General features: G+C 35.1%; 1 protein-coding gene across 2 annotated transcripts; it reads right to left on the bottom strand.

Annotated features, from left to right (window-relative positions):
* Positions 1-77: 77 nt before the first annotated feature.
* Positions 78-21447, bottom strand: LOC128245569 (uncharacterized). 2 transcript variants are annotated; one of them, XM_052963765.1, is made up of 6 exons: positions 21425-21447; positions 11411-11542; positions 10781-10977; positions 7825-7897; positions 7031-7115; positions 78-4985 (listed from the first exon to the last, which is right to left on the bottom strand). In XM_052963765.1, the coding sequence occupies exons 2-6, from the start codon at positions 11529-11531 to the stop codon at positions 4892-4894; spliced, it is 570 nt and encodes a 189-aa protein (XP_052819725.1). In that variant the 5' UTR covers positions 11532-11542; positions 21425-21447; the 3' UTR covers positions 78-4891. The 2 variants fall into 2 exon arrangements, with proteins under 2 accessions (XP_052819725.1, XP_052819724.1); XM_052963764.1 differs by lacking the exon at positions 21425-21447 and adding an exon at positions 20886-20909.
* Positions 21448-21542: the final 95 nt, after the last annotated feature.

Genomic DNA, 21542 nt, shown 5'->3' with positions numbered 1-21542 from the left:
AGCCAATTGAATGAACAATAATATAGTGAACACAATCTGGTGACCATCAAAATCAAATAAAAACAGAAAAGTTAACAAAACAACACCGTTATATTAAGTAACAAAACACAGCAAAAAATTACAGATATTTGTAAAATAATTTGTAAAAAAGGCTTGAATGCCAAAAGTTGCGATCTACCTTCATCAGCAACTACAAATACACAATTTGATTAACAACATTTCAGCTTCAAGTTCTAGCAAAACATCCCGACAATGGGCCGATTGTTCAGAACTCTGGTATGGTCAACAAAGTTGTTAACCTTATCGTTGTCATCTTTCAAATTTTCACCGTTCTGGATACATTTGTGATTTTCTAACAATATTAGAGAGAAATGTTTCAGCTCAACTTGTTTATATGTGTATATGTGAGAACATCATCAAATAGATCACGTTTACAAGTTAACAACGATGTCGTTAATCACGTTGTAACTTTAACATAGGTCAAACAATGAGCTCAATGTTACATTCATTTAACAATTAAAACGAACCATTTCAAACTATTTTCTCTAAATGTGTTCTTAAGAAAAGTTTAAACATACAATGTATCATTATAAAAGCTGTACATGTTTGCAAAGTACACAAAAATACATGAACACAAAACAAGAGTTAAGTATGTAACAACCAAACATTAACATAAATCATAACTGTTCTATACTAAGTCTAAGTCAAATAGATCTGGTCTTTCACTTTTTTCAAGAATGTAATCATAATTCTATAAAACACAAGACAAAATGATCAATATTTTAAACAAAATGGTCAAAGTGGACCTATATTGCTCATAAGCAAAAGATGTTCAAAGTGTTTCCCTTGGGTTGCCATTGCAACCATAGTTCTACATAGAACCATTCTTTTTAAAGGAGTCTCGAAAAGAACTTTTCAATAAACATTCCTTTGAAATTTGGATGAAATTGGCCAACTGTAAAGGATAAGTTGTTTAAAGGAAAATGTTGATGAAGGATGCTTAACACTATGTATGACAGACAGTCCCCTATCACAACAGCTCACCCATGAGCACTTTGTGCTCAGGTAGTTACAATCACATGACACAATGATCCCTGGGTGCATTTAGTTCCCTGAATCTTCCATATCAGGATACGGATATGTACAAAAATATATACTGGCATATATATACTTCAACATTTATTAATAATTATCACTCATTACGGACAAATAAATTTCTCACCAAATCAACATTTTTCCATGTCAACTAACTTTTCTGAAACATTTTACCTCATAATAATGAGATTCTTCCAAGGACGGTATTACTGATAGCAAAATACAACATATGAGTTGTATGAATATTCACACATATATCTCAGTATGACAAGGTTTTTTTTTTTTTTTTTATATATTTAGGTTAAGCAACAATTGGTCTAAAATTTAGCAATGCTGGACTTATCAAATCAATATTGGTTTTGTAATTCAAAGGATATTCCTACTTCACAGTTTACTATTTCAGAATGTATTAAAGCTGAACCAAACATTTTCATTATTAACTAGAACTGTAAGCCAAAGGCTAACGAATACCCCCCACCCCTTCCCTGTCTAGGTTGTTTGCCCTGGCCTTAGTTATGGTATCACTAGAACGCACAAGGCAATACATTTATTTCCCACCAAATTCATGTAGGCAAAGGTTTACATCATGGCTATTAATATTTGAAAGTTTGAAAAAGATTTGTTCAATAGCTTCAAAGAAGAATCCTGGACAAAGCTAATTTTGCCCAATTTAACTCATTAAGGGGCCACAACTCCACTCAGGATCATGCGATTCTGACCAAATCCACGGAGGCACAGGTTTACATCATGGTCAATAATATTTGAAAGTTTGAAAAAGATTCGTTCAATAACGACAAAGATGAATCCCGGACAAAGCTAATTTTGCCCAATTTAACTCATTAAGGGGCCACAACTCCACTCAGGATCATGCGATTCTGACCAAATCCACGGAGACACAGGTTTACATCATGGTCAATAATATTTGAAAGTTTGAAAAAGATTCGTTCAATAACGACAAAGATGAATCCCGGACAAAGCTAATTTTGCCCAATTTAACTCATTAAGGGGCCACAACTCCACTCAGGATCATGCGATTCTGACCAAATCCACGGAGGCACAGGTTTACATCATGGTCATTAATATTTGAAAGTTTGAAAAAGATTCGTTCAATAACGACAAAGATGAATCCCGGACAAAAAAAAGACGGACGGACAGACGGACAGACAGACAGACGGACAGACGGACAACCCGATTCCAGTATACCCCCCCAAACTTTGTTTTGGGGGGTATAACAAGCAAATATAATTATTTAATATCCCCTGCCAGATTAGGCAAAGGAAATGGTATGGTTATCATATGTTGTCCACTAGTTGGTTAAATATTCCAACAGAAACATGTAATATGGCTGCAGATTAATGGAGATTTTAATTACATTGGATATCAGTTATAAGTTTGATTGCATTTATTTAAATTAAAAAAAATATTGTATACAATTATTATAGTGAAGCATTTAAATTTAACCTTGAAACAAAGTTTTGACCAAAAGCTACCCAGTTTCAAACAAATAAAATATTTCATCAAGGCAAACATTCTGATAAAGTTTCATGAAGATTTAACCAGAAATACTGCAAAAATATAGCCTCAAGAATGTTCCCAAGGTTTTTCTTAGGTTTCAACTAGTGACCTAGATTTTGACCCAATGTGACCTAGTTTCAAACTAAACCAAGCTATCATCAAGGCAAATATTCTGATTTTAAAAGTTTCACGAATATTGGACTGAATACATAGCCTCTGTTTGTTATTAAGATTTCTCTACGATTTTAACGTATGACCTTTTTGACACTGTGTGACCCAATTATACAGTCTACCAAGATTACATCAGGTGGAACATTTGACCACAGTTTGAAGAAAATTCAATCAATACCAATATTTGGTTCCCAACTATTTGAAGATTTGACCAAGACAAGTACTCTGACTCAGTTTTTAACAAGTCCATAATTTCATCAAAGAAAAAATTCTGATTAAGTTTCAATAACATTGAACCAGATATTTTGACTGCAGTGTGTTCCCAAGATTTGACCTAATGACCTAGTTTCTGACCACATGTGAACCACTTTTAAAATGAATAGAGATTTTTTCAAAGGTTACACTCTGTGGAAATTGAACATATTAAATTTGACCATTCAATTACATATTATGGTACCAGACAAAATATGTAAGATATGACCTAGTGACCTAGATTTTAAATGAATGTGACCCAGTTTTATGTTCAAAAAGGGGAACATTCTGATTAAGCTTGATGAAAGGTGGACCAAATATAATCCCTATTTTTTGTTAGATTTTACCTAGTCACCTAGTTTTTGACCCCATGTGGCCCACTTTCACAAGCACTCAAGGTATAATAAAGGGGAACTTCCTGAACAACCTCGAACATTTTCTGACAAATCACTATATGATATGGTGCCAGAGAAAAAAAATGGACAGATAATGCCAAAATTATATCCCACTCCCTAAATCTTCGGTTCGGCGGGGATAACAATGTCTTTCATGCGACAAATGTTGAGCAAAATACCTAATATAATTAGTTAGAAGAAAACTATACATAGCTATATTTATCTGTATCAGGTACAAGTATAAGACATTTGAAAATAAACAAATAATTACATAGCTGAATCAAAGACAGTACAATGTATCAAGAAAAGACTATGCTGTCACATACATCTCAATACAATTACCCTGTTACTTACTGGCCTGGAACCAAACATATATCAGTCCTATCTAGTCCATATTATATCTAGCTTTCACTGATCGACTGCATACATGTACAACACCTTTACTTATATATAAAATTTTACTCTCTTACGCAATGTAGCTTGTAATCACAAAGATATCCGAACAAATATCATTTCAAATATATTTCTGGCTTGAACTGCTTTATAAGCAAAATAGACCATATTACTTAATAAGGTTCATTAGACAAGTATAACTTCCTATTGATTTCTCTAGCTTCAGATCGCCAAATATATATAACCATTAATTGATTCTAGAAGAGAATTTCTAGTTTAAAAATGGCCTAAAGGTAGCAATAACAACGTAAAATAATAATTTAATGTGGTATATTAAAGTGATACATCATTTTAAAGGTTATGTCACGACGTTACGTTGTTATTGCTACTAAAGGCAAACATCCATCCTATAAGTCAGGGTAAACTGGCTTAAAATGGCTGAAATCACATATCCATATATCCATCCTATAAGTCAGGGTAACCTGGCTTAAAATGGCTGAAATCACATATCCATACATCCATCCTATAAGTCAGGGTAAGCTGGCTTAAAGTGGCTGAAATCACATATCCATATATCCATCCTATAAGTCAGGGTAATCTGGCTTAAAATGGCTGAAATCACATATCCATATATCCATCCTATAAGTCAGGGTAAACTGGCTTAAAATGGCTGAAATCACATATCCATATATCCATCCTATAAGTCAGGGTAAACTGGCTTAAAATGGCTGAAATCACATATCCATACATCCATCCTATAAGTCAGGGTAAACTGGCTTAAAATGGCTGAAATCACATATCCATATATCCATCCTATAAGTCAGGGTAAACTGGCTTAAAATGGCTGAAATCACATATCCATATATCCATCCTATACGTCAGGGTAAACTGGCTTAAAATGGCTGAAATCACATATCCATACATCCATCCTATAAGTCAGGGTATTCTCGATTTAAATGGATGAATATCATACATGTAAATCCATATAATGTCGGATATGAATGTTTCTACCTTTAAATGGCATAAAAAGGAACATGGTCAATATGTGTCTTTAACAAGTTTTTGATTGTTTAACTGGCGTGTACTTCCACTTCTTCTTTATGCGCCTTGCTGTTCAGGTGGACCTTGTATGGTATTGGGCCATTCAGCTGCTTCTCACATATACTGAAATTAAATGTTTAATTTTTAAGTAAAGTCATAAATAAAAAAATGTAAAATAAAAAAATAAACAAATAACACCACAATGCCATGAAATAGGTTTTCAATGGCTGACAAGAACTTGAGTCTGTTTGTGAGATCCAGTTTTACCTGTTTTTTTCTAATTCTAGTAAAAGAGACCTTGACCCTATGGGCCCAAAATGTAAACCCATGGAAGTCCTCCATAAACTCTTCCTACATACTATATATATATATGTTTGGTGACAATATGTGAACCCTAACTTAAATTCAGAACCAACTGTATTTCTATTCTCTATAATTCTTCATATATATATATATTTATAAAGTTTGGTCACAATATGGAACCCTTCTGCAAATATTGATATTTGCTCAAATACAGTCTTTGGAGACCACAATTTTCAGTAATAATAGCGTTTATAATGCTATTTAAAATTAATAATGGCTGTGGTGTTGCGTGATTGGTTAATTGACATAATCACGGGATGTTATTGATGTATCCTTAACAGGTCAATATATCCACCACTTTTGTTTAAGACCCAGTTGCTGTGTAGACTGGCCGGCTGTTTTCTAATTTTTTCTTGACTTTACTAGTGTGGGTTGGAACCCTACTAAAACCATAATACTTTTTTTATACTACAACTGTATTTTTTCTGCAATTTCAATATCTTAGAGTAAAATAATGATAAACAAGAGATGTTTGTCAAACATTATGCCCCCCCTGAGCGCCATGTTGTCAGGATTATATGGACAATTGAATGAAATATGCATGGACCGAAATGACAGCTGATTTGTTGCTGTTTTAAGATTATGACCATTAAAGTGTGAGGATAAAGTGTGTTATGACCGTCATGACCTTTGACTCTATGAACTCAAAATCCAGAGTCATCAGCTGGTCACCAAAAACCTAAATGTCAAGTTTGAGGGCCATGGGTGCAGGCATTGTCAAGTTATCACAAGACAAGTTTTTTTTGTTCAAGGTCACTGTGACCTTGACCTTTGACCCGATGACCCCCAAAAACCATAGGGGTCATCTCCTGGTCAGGCCAATTCTCCAAGTCAAGTTTGAGGGCCATGGGTGCAGGCATTGTTGAGTTATCAATCGGACAACCTTTTACCATTCAAGGTCACTGTGACCTTGACCTTTGGCCCAATGACCCCCAAAAACAATAGGGGTCATCTACTGGTCAGGCCCAACCTCCAAGTCAAGTTTGAGGCCATGGGTGCAGGCATTGTTGAGTTATCACTCGAACAACCTTTTACCATTCAAGGTCACTGTGACCTTGACCTTTGACCCATTGAGCCCAAAAAACAATAGGGGTCAGCTACTGGTCAGGTCCAACCTCCAAGTCAAGATTGAGGGCCATGGGTGCAGGCATTGTCACGTTATCACCTTCGAAGGGGGGCATAATAAGTGTTTTCAGATGCATCACCGGGAAAATGTTTGGTCCTAAAACATGAGTGAGTCACTTCTAGGTCTTCACCCAATTAAAATTGTTTTTGTCAGTTCTGACTTTTAGTTCAGGACATTTTTTTTCAATATCTAGTTAACCAGAGATGGATATACGAATTTAATTCTTAAAAATCTTTTTATGTAATGTTGCAAAGAAAATTACTTCGACTAAGATTCGATTCCCGGCATGGGCACATGTGAGTTTGGTTTGTGGTCACCAAGTCAGACAAGTCCGTTTCCTCCAGATACTCCATTTTCCCCCACAACACAAGACCACACTCTTGAGCAACATCGTGCCAATGAGAGTGATTAATATATTATTAAATTGCAGTAAGCTTGTTTCATAATCGTAAAAATAAATATGTTTAAACAAAGAAGACTTCTTTTAAGATTTAAATTTCATTCCATTATGAAGAACTTTGCAACATTCTGAGATTTTAACTTCGTTACATTGTGGAATACCTCCTGTACTTAATAACATTCAGCACTTTAAAATGTTCTATTTGCATACCTTGAAAGTTTTTTTGTGTGATTCTGGACTGTCTGTCTAACAGAGTATATTTGAACTGAAATAACTTACCTGCAATAATACTGGCTTGCGTCTTGTGCAGAACTGTTTTCGTTACCTTTAGGGGCGTATGCTGAACGGTATGGCTTGAACTCAGCTGAAAAATGAAGAAATACCTTGGTGTTTTTTTCAAGCAGATTTTCCCCCAGCAATTTCCATTGCTTAATTAAGGAAATCATGTGATTGAACCTCCCCAAAATCTTTTACAATTTAATACCTAAACTGATTATTTAGAGAACGGTATTAACATTTGTAATTGGATAACTACATTAGGTCATTGGTTTTATTTAAAGCTCTATTAAGAAACATACAGTTTTACTCAATGATTAAGGTTAATCATGATCTTAAATAAATCAAATGAATAATCATAAAAGAAAGTTGATTAAATGAAAACTCAGAAAAACACATGAATTTCTGTAACAAAGTGAGTGATACAAACCCTTGGCCTTTGATCTGATTATATGTTTAGTTTTTAGACCCTAACAATTTTAATGGCAGCTTTTTACCAGGATTTGAAATCTACCAACACTTGGCTAATATAAGAACATTTGATCCAATATTTCAACTTGGTTAGGGGCATAACTCCACAATTATTACATCACGGGCCTCACTTTACATGAACATGAGCGTATTGTCTCTTGTAACATGTGTGCCAAGTTTCATTTTTTAACAGTTTGAGAGTATTATTGCTGAATGTTTTTAAACTACAACGCTGCAGGCACAATGGCTATCACAATATCTCCCTACTTTTTTCCCATGAAAAACAGCACTGTATGCAACTATCATAAAGCTACATAAACACCTACCCGCTTCTTGTTGTACGAGAGCTTCTTTTTTTCCCTCCAGCCAGGGTAGAGAATTCAATTGCTCGGGATCAACCTGTAAAGCCAAAAACAAGATAAGATATGAACAGATGAGATTCTTATTGACATCAAGAGCTGTCACAGAGACAGCGCGCTCGACTATTCCGCCGCTTTTCAGTGTTAGGATTGAAAAGTTTTGGTGAAACATGCATGGATCACTGTTAGATAAGATTACAATGCAATACATGATGTGCTGAGATATATACATAAATGTGGTTACATGCAAAATTTTAGCCAGAATTTTTAAGCCTAATAATAAATGGCTATTATTTGCAAAATACAGTTATCTAACTTGGTTGAACTAACTTGGGTGGTTGAATACCACTGTATAAAGTCTCAATGCAATACATCAAGTAGTTGCCGAGATATTATCCTATGTGTGCTAACATGCAAGACCTTAACCAGAATTTCTAAGTCGCATAAGAAAGGGACAAAAATTATATAATATGAAAGATAGAGTTATCTTACTTGATTAAATAAGAAGGTTAAATGGTTGGGATCCTGAGTGTAAAGTTTCAATGCAATATATGATGTATTCCCTGAAGTATTGACTTAAAAGTGGTTACATGCAAAACCTTGACCAGAATTTCTATGTTGAATAATAAAGGGGCCATTATTTGAATTTAATGCAAACTAGAGTTATCTTACTTAGTTATTTAAGTAGATTGGATAGTTGAGTACCATTGTATAAAGTCTCAATGCAATACCCAGGCCTTCCAGCAGCCACAAACAAAAAAGTAGGAGGTTTTCTGACAGTAAAGAAGGAAATAGCAGGAATATTGTTTACAAAGAAGTAGGAAAAGTAGGAATATTTTTGGTTAAATAAGTAATTATTAATAGCAAATCATACCATTCTATATGCCACATTGAATATTTTGGTGAATGATGCATGGTCGGTTTCTGTTGCTGAACTGTGTGAGTGAAAAGATGATGCAAGTCAAAGTTGGAACATGTTGCCACACCTTTCAACAACAGAAACCAGCCAGTTTGACATATTTCGTTCATTTTCTGCAAATAAAACTTGCACAAAGATCAAACTTTAATATTTTGCGGACTTTATTTTCAAAAAAAGTAGGAAAAAGTATGAAGCTGTTAAAAAAGTAGGAACGCTGGAAGGCCTGAATACCTCAAGAAGTTGCTGAGATATTAACCTATGTGTGCTTGCACGCAAAACCTTAACCAGAATTTCTAAGCCAAATAATAAAGGCCCATAATTTGCCTTATATTCAAAAACCTGTTATCTTACTTCATTAATTTAGTAGGTTAGATAGTTGGAAATAGATATCTAAAGTTTCAATGCAATACATATTTGCTGAGGTATTGACATAAATGGGGTTACATGCAAAACCTCAACCAGAATTTCTAAGTCGAATACCGTAATATAGGGCAATTATTTTGCATTAAACGCAACCTAGAGTTATCTAACTTGGTTAATTAAGTAGGTTGGATGGTTGAGTACCATTGTATCAAGTCTCAATGCAATACCTCAAGTAGTTGCTGAGATATTAACCTATGTGTGCTTGCACGCAAAACCTTAACCAGAATTTCAAAGTCAAATAATAAAATAAAGGCCTATTATTTGCATTAAATGCAATCTATAGTTATCTAACTTGGTTAATTAAGTAGGTTGGATAATTGAGTACCATTGTATCAAGTCTCAATGCAATACCTCTAGTAGTTGCTGAGATATTAACCTATGTGTGCTTACATGCAAAACCTTAACCAAGGTGTGACGCCATAGCTTGGGTGAGTAGTATGGCTCTCCTTATTCTTCAAATAGTTGAACTAAAAATGAGATAAATTGTAAAACTGCAACATTTACAGTTGAAAAATTGTAAATAAGCTTGACCATCCCTTTACATCCATCCAGGGCAGTTCTGTTCCTTTCCTTCCACCCCTTTCCCTTCATTCCTTTCCATTCATCCATTTTCATTCATCTCCAGTTCCATCCCTTTCCTTTCTTCCATTCCTTTCCTTTCGTTCTGGGCAGTTCCATCCCTTTCCTACCTTCCATTCCTTTCCTTTCATTCTGGGCAGTTCCATCCCTTTCCTTCCTTCCATTCCTTTCCTTTCTTTCTCGGCAGTTTCATCCCTTTCCTTCCTTCCATTCCTTTCCTTTCTTCCTGGGCAGTTCCATCCCTTTCCTTCTATCCATTCCTTTTCTTTCATTCTGGGCAGTTCCATCCCTTTCCTTCCTTCCATTCTTTTCCTTTCATTCTGGGCAGTTCCATCCCTTTCCTTTCTTCCATTCCTTTCCTTTCATCCTTGGCAGTTCCATCCCTTTCCTTCCTTCCATTCCTTTCCTTTCTTTCTCGGCAGTTCCATCCCTTTCCTTCCTTCCACTCCTTTCCTTTCTTCCTGGGCAGTTCCATCCCTTTCCTTCTATCCATTCCTTTTCTTTCATTCTGGGCAGTTCCATCCCTTTCCTTCCTTCCATTCTTTTCCTTTCATTCTGGGCAGTTCCATCCCTTTCCTTTCTTCCATTCCTTTCCTTTCATTCTGGGCAGTTCCATCCCTGTCCTTCCTTCCATTCCTTTCATTCTAGGTAGTTCCATCCATTTCCTTTCCTTCTGGGCAGCTCCATACATTTCCTTTCTTCCCTTCCCTTCCTTTCATCTTGGGCAGTTCCATCCCTTTCCTTTCATTCCATTTCTTTCCATTCATTCTGGGCAGTTCCATCCCTTTCCTTTCATCCCATTCCTTCCACTCCTTTCCTTTCATTCTGGGCAGTTCCATTCGTTTCCTTCCATCCCTTTCCGTTCATCAAGGGCAATTCTATTCCTTTCCATCCATCCCTTTGCCTTTCATCTTGGGCAGTTCCATCCCATCAAATGCATAATATACAACAGTTACTAAAATAATAATTTTCAACAATGAGTTTTCATGACTTTATTCTTACCATAACATAGCTAAAAGGGACATAGCCCTCATCTCCTTCTTGTGTCCGCACATTGATCCAGTGTTCATCATGTCTGGACACATATTTGACGGGTGTTTTACAGGCAACAGTCAGTTCCTTTCCGAGAGGGCTGTCTGCGTTACCTTGGTAATTATACTTCATCATCAGCTGCTGGCCAACTTTCCACACTGGGCCATCTGTAAATAGGATTCCTTATTTATGTTATACATTTAAGATGCACTTGTCTTGGATACAATAATGATATGCTTTAATATGGTAAGGTTACTGAATGTGGACTTCTTTTTTTAGCATAGCCTTGGCATATTTACAGCTTACATATATATATATATATATATATAAAGAGAGAGAGAGAATTTAAAGTGCCCTTTTTCCTATCTTCAAATCAACATGATGGACTCATACTGGACTGAAAATTATTGGTAGGTTTGTTTTCCTGACATTTCTTTCCTGATAAGTTTGTTAATTGAACTGGTGCCTTTCTGATAAACTGACTTTGTCATGAAGTTTGTTACTTAAAGAATAAACCAACTCTTGCATACATTTTAACTGTTTGCCTAGAGGAACTGACATTTAATACAAACAATAAATTATTGTAAAATATCACCTTACCATTTACAACCTTTGCCAGCCGCAGGTGTTCGGGCCTTTTCAGAGGGGTTGTCCAGTCCCTGAGGGCAAAAATACCCCTTCCACAAGGTCCCCTGTACTCACCTGGATGGGCAGATGCCATGGTGGTTATAGCTGAAAAAAGATGAGACCCATACATTGAAATAACACCTTTTGATCAGAATATTACGGCAATTAACTACTTTGCTTTTTGAATTGACTAAAAATGAATATTAAAAGTTAAACATGGATAAGCCAGGCAACCAGATTTGCCAGCCTTTTGCTTCCCACTGACCACTGATGGATATATTGCTTACCATTGAAGCATACAATATTTTTTAAAGCATGAGATGGTTGCTGCATGCACTTGGCATAAATCTGTATGCATTTAAAAATAAAGTGCTCGGCTTTTTCCATGGTGTGTAAAGTATGTTAGGGAACATGACAATATAATTAAATACTTCTGATATTGCCAATTAGGCCGTTTTAATTGCAAAATAATGTATCGGAAGCACCTTTCTGTCCTCATAAAGACCAGCATGAGCACCCTTCTGCCTTCACAGAACTAAATCATTAAGGAAATCAAGTATTTCTTTCAGTGATAACCCTTAAGAACAATTGCACATGAACCTTCTTTGTAAGAAGGTGAAATTTACAATTTTAGGGAAATTTCTTTAATATTTTAGGATAACATTAGAGGCATTCTGTTTAATTTTTGGCTATTTCCAATTATTCTGTTTGAATACCCCCTAAGGGCATTCGTTTATATTTGGCCTCACGGAAAGTGCCGAAAAGTGTCAACATGCACTAGGGAATCATTTCTTTACATCAGCTTTGACCTTTATGTGAAATTACTGCAATCACATTCATTGTTTGATTGTGGGGTAGTGAAAAAACACAAGGTAAAACTCTTCTCTTTTCATCAAAATACTTGTCAGAATGTTATTTTACCGACTTTTTTTTTAAAACGTAGCAGTTGGTGAAAAATACATGTAGCAAGCTAAGAACATCCCTGACCTCTTCCCAGCTTGATCTCTACTACAGAGCTAAGTGACAAAGACTTTGATTATGTAATTGACAAGTTTAAAAATGTCAAGAACAGGGAACTAATATTATGAATATACTTATATAGAAAGGTTTCCATTGAGTTGGTATTTGCTATTACAGTTTTAAAACCCACAATAAATTATAACATTCAATAGTTGTCTTCAAACTCGCATGCGGAATTTCCAAATTTTGGGAGTGGGCATGCTTAAGAGGGCTTTCAACAGGGTCTGAAACCAAAGAGTAAATGACTCTTGCGGTGTGAATTTCAAGAGTCAAAATCAGTTTTTCAACAGTCATTGTCCGTTAATGTTTTTTAATTTTGTTGTCTTTTTTCGTAAATAAAATAAAAGGTCTCATCTGTCATAAGATGGCATTGCAAGATACCTAATAATATAAACTTTATTAAATAGTTTCCAAAACTTAAAAAAAACAAGAGGCCCAAAAGGGCCTTTGCTCTACTGGCATGGCTTTTGTGGTCATATCAATCCAGAGCATGTATGTATGGGTAAAAGGCAACAGACATATAGTTTATGTTTTGTGTTTGGGTTACCTGAAAACGTAGCACGTTCAACATCTGAGCCCAGAAAGTATTGTAAGCAGATTAGTTGCATGAACTATTTTAATATGTGCCAAGTAAAAGTCATCTGACAAAAAAGAAAAAATGCTTTCAAAACTGTACTCATAGTAAAAATTTCTGTAGTTTTAAAAGTTAAAAAAAAGTTGGTCAAAAGGTCAAAGTCAAGGGCATCCTAGGACAGCACGTTCAACATCTGAGCCCAGAAAGTATTGTAAGCAGATTAGTTGCATGAACTATTTTAATATGTGCCAAGTAAAAGTCATCTGACAAAAAAAAAAATGCTTTCAAAACTGTACTCATAGTAAAAATTTCTGTAGTTTTAAAAGTTAAAAAAAGTTGGTCAAAAGGTCAAAGTCAAGGGCATCCTAGGACAGCATGTTCAATATCTGAGCCCAGAAAGTATTGTAAGCAGATTAGTTGCATGAACTATTTTAATATGTGCCAAGTAAAAGTCATCTGACAAAAAAAAATGCTTTCAAAACTGTACTCAGAGTAAAAATTTCCGTAGTTTCAAAAGTTAAAAAAAGTTGGTCAAAAGGTCAAAGTCAAGGGCATCCTAAGATAACATTGATCAATTTGAACAAACATTCACAATCAATTGTGCTGAGATGGATGCACGAACACACAAAAAGATTTTCAAACCTTTCCAGATTTATGTTTACCAAACCTGTGAACCCTGGGTGTGGCCAGTAATGACACCAGGTGCATAACTTCAACATTCACAACCAATTTTGTTAAGATGAATGCACAAACTACAGAACTTAAAGCTAAAAAATGGCCTTTGGGCTTTCAACAAGAACAAGGCAGAGTAATTCACAAAATCAACTGCAGAAGCAAAAAGCAAATTGTCTCTCAAAATCCTAGACTTGCAAATTGTCTCCCTTAACTCTAGACTTGAATTTACATGTACATGCAGGGTTTGAATTTAACTTTGAGGAGCACTTGCCAAATTTTGCGAGTGCTTTTAGAGGCAATTTGCAAAATGAAAAATAAACTTGCAATTTTATTATTTGCTTTATTTCCTTATAATATTGTCTAATTAAAGTAGATAAAAGACATACTATAAATATTAAAAAGTATCAATCTTGAGTGTTTGACATTTTTCATTTTGAAGGGGGTGGGGGGGGGGGGGGGGGGGGGGTCATATTTTCCCTCGCCATCAGGTAATACCCATTTGGCGAGCACGCTACAGATTTTATTGACTATATTAAGTATTAACAAGAGCTGTCACAGAGACAGCGCGCTCGACTATTCCGCCGCTTTTCAGTGTAAGGATTGAAAAGTTTTGGCCAAACATGCATGGATCACTGTTAGATTAGATTTCAATGCAATTCATGATGTGCTGAGATGGTAACATAAATGTGGTTACATACAAATTTCAACCAGATTTTTTAAGTCTAATAATAAAGGGCAATTATTTGCAAAATACAGTTATATATCTTGGTTATTCAATTACGTTAATTGGTTGAATACCATTCTATAAAGTCTCAATTCAATACATCGAGTAGTTGCTTAGAAATTAACCTATGTGTGCTTACACGCAAAACCTTAACCAGAATTTCTATGTCGAATAATAAAGGGCAATTATTTGCATTAAATGAAACTAGAGTTACCTTACATGGTTAATTAAGTAGGTTGGATGGTTGAGTACCATTGTATCGAGTCTCAATGCAATACATCAAGTATTAAGTTGCTTTGATATTAAAATAATGTGTGCTTGCACACAAAACCTTAACCAGAATTTCTAAGTTGAATAATAAAGGGCAATTATTTGCATTAAATGCAAAGTAGATTATCTAACTTTGTTAATTAATTAGGTTGGATGGTTGAGTACCATTGTATCAAGTCCCAATGCAATACCACAAGTAGTTGCACAGATATTAACCTATGTGTGCTTGCACGCAAAACCTTAACCAGAATTTCTAAGTCGAATAATAAAGGCCTATTATTTGAATTAAATGCAAACTAGAGTTATCTAACTTAGTTGATTAAGTAGATTGGATGATTGAGTACCAATGTATTAAGTCTCAATGCAATAACTCAAGTAGTTGCTGAGATATTAACCTATGTGTGCTTGCACGCAAAACCTTAACCAGAATTTCTAAGTTGAATAATAAAGGCCTATTATTGGCATTAAATGCAAAGTAGAGTTATCTAACTTGGTTAATTAAGTAGGTTGGATGGTTGAGTACCATTGTATCAAGTCTCAATGCAATACATCAACTAGTTGCTGAGATATTAACCTATGTGTGCTTGCACCCAAAACCTTAACCAGAATTTCTAAGTCAAATAATAAAGGCCTATTATTTCCATTAAATGCAACTAGAGTTATCTAACTTGGTTAATTGAGTAGGTCGGATGGTTAAGTACCATTGTATCAAGTCTCAATGCAATACCTCAAGTAGTTGCTGAGATATTAACCTATGTGTGCTTGCACGCAAAACCTTAACCAGAATTTCTAAGTCAAATAATAAAGGCCTATTATTGGCCTTAAATGCAAAGTAAGAGTTATCAAACTTGGTTAATTAAGTAGGTTGGATGGTTGAGTACCATTGTATAAAGTCTCAATGCAATACCTCAAGTAGTTGCTGAGATATTAACTTATGTGTGCTTGCACGCAAAACCTTAACCAAGGGGTGACGCCGACGCTTGGGCGAGTAGTATAGCTCTCCATATTCTTCGAATAGTCGAGCTAAAATCAATAACAATATAATTTGAAATAAATAAAAGCAACAGTAAATGTAGCGTGGATACTTTGGACTATAAAATATATCGAAGTCTATTCACTTTGACAGTTGGGCGGATATATTCAAAGGTTGATGGGGTTTACATATATTGCAAAAAAGCGCTAAATTTTGCCAATGATTGAGCTAGGTGATTACGTCATTTGTATTCACTTTGTATTATGAACGCCTCGGAGCATCCAAGAAAGATTCGAGATAAAACTCGGCCTTTTCCGTATTTGTTCTATTTTTGAAAACTCACTAGAGCGTGACTCTGTACCGTCTTCTTTATACTGGTAGTGTAAACATGCCACTTATAGGCTGTTTACACTTGACTACGTAGCGGAGTTAAGTTCATGTTTATTCTACTTTCCTTTTTAAAATTGTGTGGTCTAGAAAAAGCCACTCGCAGAATTTTGCGAGCTTGAATAAAAGTCACTCGCAATTTGCAAATGTTGCTCGCATTTTGCAAGTATGCGAGTCTAAATTCAAATCCTGTACATGTAAACTTGGCTAAAAATAGAATTCGCTCATGTAGACCTGGCTAAAAATAGAAAGCATTTCTTTAAAACTTTCATGGCCCATAATTTAGGCATTCATTGGCGGATCTGGCTGGTTTTCGAAAGGAACCGAGCTATAATGGATATCTAGATACTGTACAAGTTTCATTGAGATACAATCAAAACTGAAGACTGTATCGTGTTCACAACCAATTGTTTACACAATAGCATATTTTTATACTATCAAGGGCCATAATCTATGCATGCAAGGGCGGATCTGGCTGGTTTTCGAAAGGAACCCAGCTCTAATGGATATCTAGATACTGTACAAGTTTCATCCAGATCCATTAAAAACTGAAGACTGTATCGTGTTCACAAGCAATGTTTACGGACGCACGAATGCACGGATGCACATACTACGTACACATTACCATCGCATAAGCTTGGCCAGTAGAGCTAATGATAACAATTCCCAGTGTTTATAAAGATCTGCTGTATTAGATCCACTGTTCATTCTGTAAAATTCTCAAGCACGACAAAGAATAATTAATATAACTTTTTGTTTTAATAGAATATCTCATCTTTGATTTCCTTTATTAGGTGGTTAAAAAAATCCCAGAGTCGAAACTTGAAAAAATATGTTTTGACTCTGAAGAACATATTATTTATTTAATGCATGTCCGTTATGTAACCCAACAATTCAGGCAGTTCTCCTTTCACTTTCATAAAAATTTACAGAAAGTTAGCATGCACCTGTTTTGACTTTCCCACTCTTTTTAGACCATAAGCTCGAAAAATGTTTATTTCTCTGTTACACATTAAAAATTTATAAGAATATTTTTTGAATTAACCAGAGATATATAATAAAACAACTTAAAATAAATGAACAAAATATATCTTAGCATTGTTGTTTTTCAAAACCATCGTACTCAGCGTCATGTAGTTTTAATGCTGCTAATTGACACAGTTACCGATCAGATTCCAGATCGATAATGACTTGTCACTTCGGGTGTTAATTCCTCTTACGAATTAAACAAACATTCAGATCCAGTGATTTTTTTGGCTCATTTTAGGGCAGAATATCAGCCCTTTTCCCTCAGCCAAAAAGCCTCCTTTTTTCCCAAAAAATCGCCAGTTTTTCCCAAAAAACAGAATTCATTTTTCCCCTATTTCCTGAGTTCCTTTTTACTTACAATTTAAACCTGCAAAGTTAATTTCGCATTTCATTGAAGTTACTTCTATTTCATACATTTTTTTATTGCAAACTTTCAGATAATATCCGTCCTCGTATGCGGTAAAATCCGGTCCTGGTAACCGCAAAATAGCCAATATTTATTATCAGTTTTATTTTTGCTGGGAATATTTTGCAGGACGCACTGTTATTTTTCTGCTTCTGGTTTTAATTTTCATTTTACTTCGTTATGCAAAATACATGTTTAAACCGACAATTGTTGCCATTATGAGTCAATGAAGTATGGTATTCAGTAAACAACAGCAGTTTCACAGCGTCGAATGAAATTCATTTATGTGTGTTTTAAGTACCTCATGTTTTGTACTCATCTGTTTAGTTCTAGATATATAATGACTCAATTAGATTTGAGTGCAAAACTTAATACACAGTCATCAAACACACAGCCACACAATTAACAACCAGTGTAAACATGTTGTTGTGAGTATTGTTTTGAGTTAAAAAATGAATTTCTCAGTACAGTATTCATATTAATCATCAATGTTAATCATAAGAAGATAAAAAGCCAGACAAGTTTGTTAATTGCTGTCTTGCATCACCATGTTATAAAGTCTGCCTGGACACTTATAATATATAATAACCTCAGTAAAAGCAGAAAGTTAAACCTTTTATAAGTAAAATGTCCATGTTATAATTTTCCCAATTTTTGGACTCTTCCCGCTAATTTCCCAATTGAAAAGGCACAGGCAGTAAAATTATTTTGAAAAAAAAACAAGAGATGTTAGTGAAACATTTATGCCCCCTTGGGAGCCAAATTGTTAGTAGGATTTGGACACTTAAATAAAATATGGACAATCAGAAAACCTTTTTTCAGCTTACAGTCACACTGACCTTGACCTTTGACCCACTGACCTCAAAATCAATAGGGTTCATCTGCTGGTCATGACCAATAAGCCTACCTAGTATGAGGTCCCTGGGTCAAAGCGTTCTCAAGTTATTGATCGGAAACCGTTTTTCATGTTAAGGTCACACTGACCTTGACCTTTGACCCACTGACCTCAAAATCAATAGGGTTCATCTGCTGGTCATGACCAATACACCTACCAAGTATGAGGTTCCTGGGTCAAAGCGTTCTCAAGTTATTGATCGGAAACCGTTTTTCATGTAAAGGTCACACTGACCTTGACCTTTGACCCACTGACCTCAAAATCAATAGGGTTCATCTGCTGGTGATGACCAATACACATACCAAGTATGAGGTCCCTCGGTCAAAGCGTTCTCAAGTTATTGATCGGAAACCATTTGGTATTCCGACCGACCGACAGACAGACAGACCGACCGACCGACCGACATGTGCAAAACAATATACCCCACTTTTTTCAAAAGGGGGCATAAAAATCACTGAGATCATGCATTAAGGCTTCTTTCAGATGATACCGACTCTCACACTGAAATTCTCAAGGGTCAAAACTGACGTATACTACAAATTTATGATGCGTCAATTTCAGGTTGTTTACGATTTCTGTGCATCAAAACCCGGGAGCTCGGGTCAATTGAAAGCCCTGCTTAAATTTCCCTTTCACAGAATTTCACGCACTGTCTAAAATTTCCAAAATGAAAAGGCTAGGTCTCTTACTAATTGTTGATATAAAAGCCCTATAAGCTTTGCACTCGTTGACGACCAAAAACTAAAACTAAAGCCATTCAGAAACCTAAAGATACTGAATACTGGACCACAACAATTTTTCACATTTAGCGGTCTAGAAAATAGACGATACTCATGGACCTATAAACCATGGATTGGCAACTCTCATCTGTGTTAATGCGATAATCTCAAACTCATGTGTGCAGCGGGATTTCATGACGAGATTTTACCGTGTGGTCATTTTCGAGACGTCCGACATCAGCCGAATATATACATGTAGGAAAGCATTAATTCAAATTGACTCAAATGCGTGGTACTTTCATTTGAGTTAATAATAGTCCAATTGAATCTGATTAAAATCACATTTATTAATTATAATTAAATCATTAAGGAACAAGGCATTATTAGCAGAGTTGGCGGAAATAACCGAAGATCGCTGTTAATCACCGATCAGAGATTCGGCGGAATTTTATGATATTTGCCGAGCGTGCGCTAAGGATTGTGGGTAAATTATTATTTATCGTTTCACCGATATGGGGCAGTTGCCAGTTCATGGTTTATAGGTCCGTGACGATACTGTATCGCAAAACGTCATTGAGATGGAAAAAAATTAAGTGGATAACAAACACAGGAGATTTTGTAAACAACAGTGGTCAAAAACTGTAGCAACTGGTTAAAAAAGACACTAACTTAAACATGGCTCATTCCAAGACAAAATATAAAAAAGTTGTCAAAACAATCTACACTCAACAGTTCGAATGTAGGACGAAGTGAACCACTTCCTAAGTGAACCAGGACTAAGTGAACCACTTGGTGAGACAAAGTGAACCATCTATATGTTATATAGGGAATATTCTCTTGATGAAATATTATGTTTCAGAGTTTATTTTCCTGAGTATAAATGATTTAATAGATGATATGGATAAATTGTTAATCATATCAAAGTGTTTATTTATTAGAATTATGTATTTTGATATAACAATGTTTTGAAAAAAGGAAAAGAAAAACGAAAAACAAAATACCTTTTTATTTAATCCTTATAATGAATATATTATCAATACATCCTACTTTGTTGAATTTTATTCCATATATGTTCAAAAATTCTCTATGTTTGTTATTTACACCTCAGTCATGTACCAAAAACAAATAAGTGTGGGTGTTTCATGACATTTCGGCTGGATCCATCTGCATTTCGCTAGCATTTTAAAGATAATCTGAGCCTATGATATAATAATAACAAAATACTGAATTTTTAAACACCTTAGTAATAGCCAATAATGTTGAATGCATCAAGTAATAAATATCATAATGTTTATGCATCTCTTGTATTTATGTTACTATCATAAAATAGCTACTATACTAATTGTCATGAAGCTTAAAAGTCAATTTCTAACAGCTAAATAAACATCTTTAACAGTGTAGCAAATGTGTGAAGTCTTGCATTCAAATGGCGATAATTACTAGTTATTATCACCTTTCAGGCAGTGTGCCATCACACAATAGCCACTATATAATACATATGTGGTTCACTTGGTCCTGAAATGGTACACTAAGGAACTGGTTCACTTGTGAAATGGTTCACTTCGTCCTGCACCCCAACAGTTCCCACCGTAGAACTACCCATGTTGACGTACTGTCTGTACAGAGTGCAGCTTTTAGGGTTACTGCCCTTTCAGCAGCGACATGTCAACGAAACTGCCGCCTGTGGTTGCAAAAATCTATTATTTGGAACAAATCTGAACGGTGAAATAATTATGAGGAGAAACTAACTACTATAATTTTAATCAAAATACCCACATGTATTTTTCTCCTTTCTTTGAAGTTTGGCGGGAATTCGATTTCACCCCTCTTTGCAGGAGAGTATTTTAGAGGATAGAGTCAAAACGGCAAAGGAACATCTGGTGTATTTTCAAAGTCAACGTTCCTTTTACAAACTAGCATGTGATAATAATACATATATGTAGTTTAATTTTGGCCCATAAACTTACTGAAAAAAATGAAGTACAAAATAAACGGGGTTTTTTAATACATAATTATTATCATTTTTAGTATACCAATTTTTCAATAAAATGCTCTGAACGTTCCAGCGTTGTGCAGTCGTGTCCATTATTTGTCTAGTCTAAAATAATAGACGTGTTATACGGGATTCTTCCAATCCCTAACGTCTAAACGGGAATGTGCAAAAACGGGGGTGTTTTAAAAATATTGAAATTGTTTTAAGTGAAGTATTTTATGGTTGAAATTGATCATAAAGAGTTATATTCATATTTTACCATGTAAGTGAACTGTTATTTTGCACTGAACAAGCATTTAATGCATTAAAACAAGTTGTTTACCTTTCCAAGAAAACGAAAGTTGACTGACACAGACAACAATTATGCGAAGGGGAACAACTCGATACAATCGTAATAACTCGGCCTCCTCCGACAAAGCTTCGAGATAGACCTCGTTATT

Source organism: Mya arenaria, chromosome 9 (assembly GCF_026914265.1).
Source record: "Mya arenaria isolate MELC-2E11 chromosome 9, ASM2691426v1".
Taxonomy (NCBI): Eukaryota; Metazoa; Mollusca; class Bivalvia; order Myida; family Myidae; genus Mya; species Mya arenaria.
Note: the sequence above shows the minus strand (reverse complement) of the source record. Positions and strands in the feature narration are given on the sequence as shown.